The sequence below is a fragment of the Lissotriton vulgaris genome, chromosome 11 (assembly GCF_964263255.1).
Source record: "Lissotriton vulgaris chromosome 11, aLisVul1.2, whole genome shotgun sequence".
NCBI classification, from domain to species: Eukaryota; Metazoa; Chordata; class Amphibia; order Caudata; family Salamandridae; genus Lissotriton; species Lissotriton vulgaris.
This window is the reverse complement of record NC_141699.1, coordinates 142,541,535-142,547,869: the sequence shown is the minus strand read 5'-3', so window position 1 is coordinate 142,547,869 and position 6,335 is coordinate 142,541,535. Positions and strand designations below refer to the sequence as shown.

The window sequence follows — 6,335 nt, the reverse complement described above, 5'->3', positions numbered from 1 at the left end:
TCCATTTCTTTCTAATATTTTAACTTGAAAAACTGTTCTTGGAGAGGAATCCTTCTGAGTTTGTCAGTATCCCACCACTTACTAACCCATTGACTTAAGTCAATTCTTCAAGCTTTTTGTGTTGTTCCTGTACACACAAGTGGAAAGAGTTCTTTGAAGTTAGCAGGTGTTTCCATATCTGATCCATTGGCTAAGTCAGTTCTTACAAACATCCCAAAGCTTTAGGAGAAGTGAGGGAGTCAACCTATTTTTCAGATCTGGTTGCTTGGGCCTTTAGTTCTTGGAGTTATACTAATACCCAAGAGAAGTAAATGCTCTTTGGGAGTCAATGCCTGCTTCAGAGCCAGAACCAGTGACTTGGGCAATCATGTTAGAACTATATTCTAGTGTGCATGTTAGGGGCTCTAACAGAGTCCTGAGCTGTTGTTGGTCCATGGAGGGTGCTGTAGCAGAAGAAGAGACCAGACTTCTTCCTGTTAAACTCACCAGCAAATAAAGATGAAGGTGCACTTTCTACCACACAGAGAACTGGACTTATGGTGGATTCTTTTTAGGCAAGAGAAAGTCCTGCATCCCTCACAATTGGCTGATTGATGTTGAGACAAAGATCTCAGGCCCCTGTTTCATGTCAGCTTTTGGACCATTTCGGCAGTTGAGTTTCTCTACTGTAAGCTTCTGGAAGAGGTTCCTGAACAAAGGGTTGGAGAAATAGTACACCAGCGGATCCAACATGCTGTTGAGGTAGGTAAGGCTGATGGTGATGTAAAAGGCAGCATCTGCTGACTGAAAGGCCTCACACCCCAGATGTTTGGGGCCCGCTAAGATCAGTAGGATGTAAACCCGTGCGGCTACACTGGGGAGGAAACACAAGGTGAAGACCACCCCTACTGCCGCCATTAGCTTGACAGCTTTTTGGGCCTTGGCTTTTTTGTCCATCTTTCGCTGCCTCAGACGCCAGGTAACACCGAAGGAGCAGTACAGTATTATGATGAGTGGTATAAAGAACTCCAGCAAAAAGAGGCAGTCATGCCAGACCGCATCCGAAGCTAGGCAGATGGTGAAGCTGTCGCAGTGCGTAGATTTGGAGACCTCTAGGTGAGACCTGCCCAGAAGGTAGCCAGTGACTGTGACGGTAATCACCCAGACCAAGCAGGCGATTCCGGCTGCCATCCCTTTGGTGATGAAGTTAATCGGATGATGAGGATGGACCACCTTGAAGTAGCGGTCCAATGCTATAAGCGTGAGGAAAAAGATGCTCCCAGCACGGTTCATGGCAAGCATGAAAAGGGCCAGGGTGCATGGAAAGTCTCCAAAAATCCACTCTTTCTTCCTCAGGTAGTAGTCTGTGCGGAAGGGCAGACAGATGATGAGGAGGAAGTCGGCCAATGTAAGGTTGAAGAGATAGATGGTGCTTGGCTTCCATGTCCTCGTCTGAAAGCAGAAGCCCCACAAGGCTACACCATTGCCCAGCGAGCCCAGTATGAATTCCAAGATCAGCACAGGAGGCAACAGGTTTGAGTGGGGATTGGCCTCAAAGAAACAGCATGACTTGTTCAACATGGTCTCCCAAGGAAGAGCAGGAACTGTGAATGGTTTCTGAGGGCCCTGGAGGAGCTGGGCTGCAGGTGGAGCTATGCTGATTGGTCGATTAAGGAGTTGGGATGGCCCTTCTGACCAATTGTTTTTGTGGGCAGAGAGGTATTGCTAATGTGCCCAACGTCCTTGGAGGAGTGGTGATGCTGGTGGTGGGCTCCCTGGCCCTTGGAGGAGCTTGGCTGGTAACAGTGTGCTCAGTAATGCAGGAGGAGACGGGCTGGTGGTTTTATGCTTAACAATTCTAGGAAGAGGAAGTGTTTCGTGTCTAAAGTTCTTGGAAGAGCAGGGGAGATGGGTGTGTGCTCTACAAACCCTATATCAGCCAGTTTGTTGTGCTTAGTCGTCTCTGATGAAGCGAGGCTGATAGCGCTTTGCTCGACCGGCCTAGAGGCGCTGGCTGGTCGTGATGTGTTCTTTTGTCACTGAAGGACCATGGATAGTAGTAGTGAGTTTAATAGTGCCTGGACGAGGGGACTTAAAGAATGTGAATGTACTGGTTCTGTTAGGAGCTATGCCACTGGTATCATTTGTGTTAATTTCCAGAGGAGCTGTGCTGGTAGATAGATACTCTGTAGTCCATAAAGCTGGGGTGTCAGAGGTGTGTTCAATAAGGAGCAGGGATGGTGCTGATGTTCCTGTAGTACATTTGCTGGTGGTAGGGTGTTCAATGGTTCTTGAAGGAACATTGATCGTCTCAATGTTGTGCACAATGTTCCTTGAAGGAGGAGAGCTGATGGATCCCTGCTCAGGCCCCCCAGAGAAGCTGTGCTGGTGGTGGTGTGTTCAACAGTCCATGCAGGAGTTGAGCTGATAGAGGGGTGCTCAAAGGACCCTGAAGACTTTGACTAACAGTGAGAAGCTAAATAGTACAACTTCTTCTGTTCCCACGAGTCGCGCCTCCCTGCTGCGGAGCTGGTGATTCCAACTGGCGCTCGCAAACCCAGAGGTGTTGGGGACTTCTGAACTTGAAAAGCGGCAAACAAAAATTCACATTAAAGTCTGCACATTAAAGGATGCGGCACAAAACAATTCTGGAAGCCTTAATTCAGTTCCTAGACTCTTCTTTTTTATTTAATTGTCAGAAAAAATGTTTCCTTTCAGGAGTCTGCATCATTAAAACCCCCAATGAAGTGCACAATGCATCCTTTATCAGGGTTTCATTCGTGTTAGTGAGCCTTCAGTGCTAAATAGACCTAAAAGATCTGTTTCCAGTCGTAACTGTTGGCCCCTAGTGAAGGTGGGATTGTGGCAGTGTGCTCATTGGTCCCTAATGGAGGTGGGTCAATGACCGAGGGCTCAGCATCCCATAGAGGAGCTAGGCTCATTGACCCCTTGTGGAGCTGGACTAGTGGGTCCATGGCGCCTGGAGAAGCTTGGCTGTTGTCTCATGTTCAGAGCCCCCTGCAGAAGGTTGACTGGTGGTGAACTGTTCAGCAGGTGGGTTGAAGGCAGTGTGATGGTTCCACTGGTGGTTCGCTTCTGGTAGTCGTGCTGTGTTCGCCGGTCCCTGGCTGGATGAGCTGGGCTGAATGGTGTATGTTCAAAAGCACCTGGAGAAGCTTTGCTATTGTCTCATGTTCAGAGGCTTGTGCAGAAGGTTGACTGGTGCTGATCTGTTCAGTAGGTGGGTTGAAGGCAGTGTGATGGTTTCACTGGTGGTTCACCTCTGGTAGTCGTGCTGTGTTCGCCGGTCCCTGGCTGGATGAGCTGGGCAGAAGGTGGTATGTTCAAAAGCACCTGGAGAAGCTTGGCTGTTGTCTCATGTTCAGAGGCCCCCGCAGAAGGTTGCCTGCTGATGATCTGTTCAGGAGATGGGTTGCTGGCAGTCTGATGCTCCCATTCTGGTAGTCGTGCTGTGTTCCACAGTCCCTGGCAGGATGTGCTGGGCTGAATGTGGTCTGCTCAGCAGTGGCTGGTGGAACTGGGCTGCTGGTGTGCTCACAGATGGTAGTGGGCAGCGCCTTCTTGTACGTCCAGTCTCTCTCTTACCGCCCTGCAAAGTGACCCAGCTGCAGGCTCAGCGCTGACACATAGTGCAGTGAGATTGCATGCTGGCAGGAGGAAGTGAGATTTCGGTGTTGCTCAGGCTGAGTATGCCCTGCACCTAGTAGCTAGGATCACTCTGAGATAAGCATTGAAGGGGAGGAGCTGTCATAGTTGATGTGTTGTGAATTGATGTTTATTTACTGAGAACCTGGGAAAGCTCTCACTGCCATTTTGCCATTACCTTCTGATCCATTTAGTTGCAAGCATATGGCACATCTTTAGCCTATATATCATTTCAAGCATGTCATACAGTTCTTACCAAAGAAAAAACCTGATTAATGAATAACTTCTTGCTGAAAAAAAGTAAAGAGCAAAATTTCTGGTACCTTTATCATAAAAATGGGCAAAATTGATGATGTTTCAAACTTGGGGTCATATGGTTCATTCATTATTATGCAAACACAGCATATGTAAAGTAATTGCACTTCCCTCCATTGTTTGCTCAGGTGCAAAGATCTGTATGCAATATATTCTAGGGTGAACCATATTTGCCCCACTACACTGCTCTGTGTTTGTACTGTTGTTATTTTGGCCCTTGTTATTTGCAGGGCTTGACCGGCTATTCTCCTACCTTGGCATTGTCCGCGTGGGCTGAAGGGAAGGCTGGAGGGTTGATTCTGAGCTGGAGAGGCTGCTTTGGCCCAACCATGAACGTCCCCATGGTCCCATTCTAGTCGCGATCGTTGCAGTCTGGGTCCGGTTGTACCCATGTTTTTACCAGGGCGGATTTAGGTTTCCAGTAATGCACTGGGCAATAGGCCAAGCAGGCAGTGCCCGATGGGCAAGTCTGGCATGTCAGTAAATGGGCTGGAATTTCGACTGTTTGTGGGCCTGTTTTATTGTCTGCTGGGCTGGTTTTTACTGTAAATGTCTCTGCAGGAAGCTCAAATCCATACAGCCTTCAATTTTTTTTGTAATATCATTTTTATTGCACTGCCAAAGATTTGTATATACCGTACAAAGATAAACATTAAATCAATACAGTGTGGTGACGCACTATTTTCCAACGGCCAGTATTACACAACTCGTAATCCTCCATCCAGAAGGCCGGGTTGCGGCAGCAGTGTGTCCATCTCCTGCATCTTCTTTCGATTCCCATTGATTGAAGCCACAGGAGGACGTGGACCGCTTTTGAATTTTCACCCCTCCCCCTCCCCCTGTCAACAACCCCCCCAAACTCCCCAACATCCCCCCCATGGCTGCGCTATAGTGGAATTCCAGGAAATGTAAGTTCCGATATGTGCAAGAAGGAATGTGACATTCGCTAAGGGTGTGCTCCCGGTGTGTTAATGGGGTCGTCTACATCAGAGTCCGTGTCTCCTCCCTCCTCCTCTCCAGTACCATCTCGGAGTGCCTGCATTAGAGTCTCTCACGCTGTCGCCCTCTCCAAGGCTTTCTCATCCGCAGCCCTTCTAGCCAGTTGATATCGCAAGGTACTTTCGCTCCCCGCCCACTTTAGACATTCATTATACCAACGCTTATACGTGGGCCCTTTTTTGGATTTCCAATTCCTGGTGATTTCCCTCTTCGCCAATATCAAACCCATATCTATATCCATACAGCCTTCAATACCTCATAAAACATGTATACAACATGTCTTTACAAGTTCAAAACTGTCCCAATTTCCAGATATGGGCCACTTTTATTAGCTGTATAATTCCATAATGGAGGCCACTTTTATTTTTCTCCCCAGTCCGACCCTAGTCAGTCCTGGTTATTGGTGTTGTTAATAAGCTTTGCTACAGCGCCAGTTTAGTCAAGTCAAAGAAAACTCCATGGGTCGGTTTGTGATGGGCTTTGCTGGCTCAGCACAGACCCGGGCGCCTGTTTTTATGCACCTGCAGCGTGTAAAGTGAATTGATTTACCCGATATATCCGCGATTTAGGGCTTTCAAGGAGCCCAGCTCAGAAACTGATAGAGTCAAACCTCACTCGAGTTGCACTGTCTGAAAATAAAGCCGGAGCTCAGATAACTCACTGTAGGTCCATAAAAACAGACGCTTAAAAACAGTTTGGAATGCAAGTGCAGGACAGTGGTCTGCTGTCCCTTGCAGGCCACCGTCGCAGTATTTGCAGACAATTGCAAGGGGGTCACGAAAAGGGCACTGCCTAATACATATTCATTAGGCAGGTGGTTTTGAGACCTGTGTTGAATTGGCAGTTTGGGATTCAACCTCTTTGTACACAGGTTGCATCCCAGATGTGCGATTTGCACATACTGGTTTGCAAACTGGTATTAGTACATTGGGCCAGAGGCTCCCAGTAGAATAATCCCCACATCAATAAAAACAGACTCATGATAATGCACATCAGTAACTGTGCACTGAATATGCTGAAAAGAGGAAAGAAGCATGGGAGGGCTAAATTGTAGGGAGAAATAGTAAGCTTTCGTTCTTCCATGGCGATCTTATAAAACACAAAACAAATTATCTTCTTTCCTTTACTTCCCCTTTTAATGTATTTTAGTCGACTTTTTTATTGATCGTTATCATTATGTATTTATGACAATGTTTTTTAATCGATTTAAACTACTTTTTTACTTGCTCGTTTATGGCTGTTGGACGAAATAAAGATTTTTAACTGACTGATAAAACGCAAAGAGAGTTGTTTAGCATTCAAAGAGAGGTGGCGAGAGTGCTACGCATATGCAGAGGTGTAAGAGGCACAGTCAGCAGTGCTTAGGTGGTTTTGGT

General features: G+C 47.2%; 1 protein-coding gene across 1 annotated transcript; it reads right to left on the bottom strand.

Annotated features, from left to right (window-relative positions):
* Window positions 1-576: 576 nt before the first annotated feature.
* LOC147679402 (hydroxycarboxylic acid receptor 1-like) lies at window positions 577-1,582 on the bottom strand. Its single transcript, XM_086944718.1, has one exon. It carries the CDS (start codon window positions 1,558-1,560, stop codon window positions 577-579), a length of 984 nt encoding a protein of 327 aa, XP_086800844.1. The 5' UTR covers window positions 1,561-1,582.
* Window positions 1,583-6,335: the final 4,753 nt, after the last annotated feature.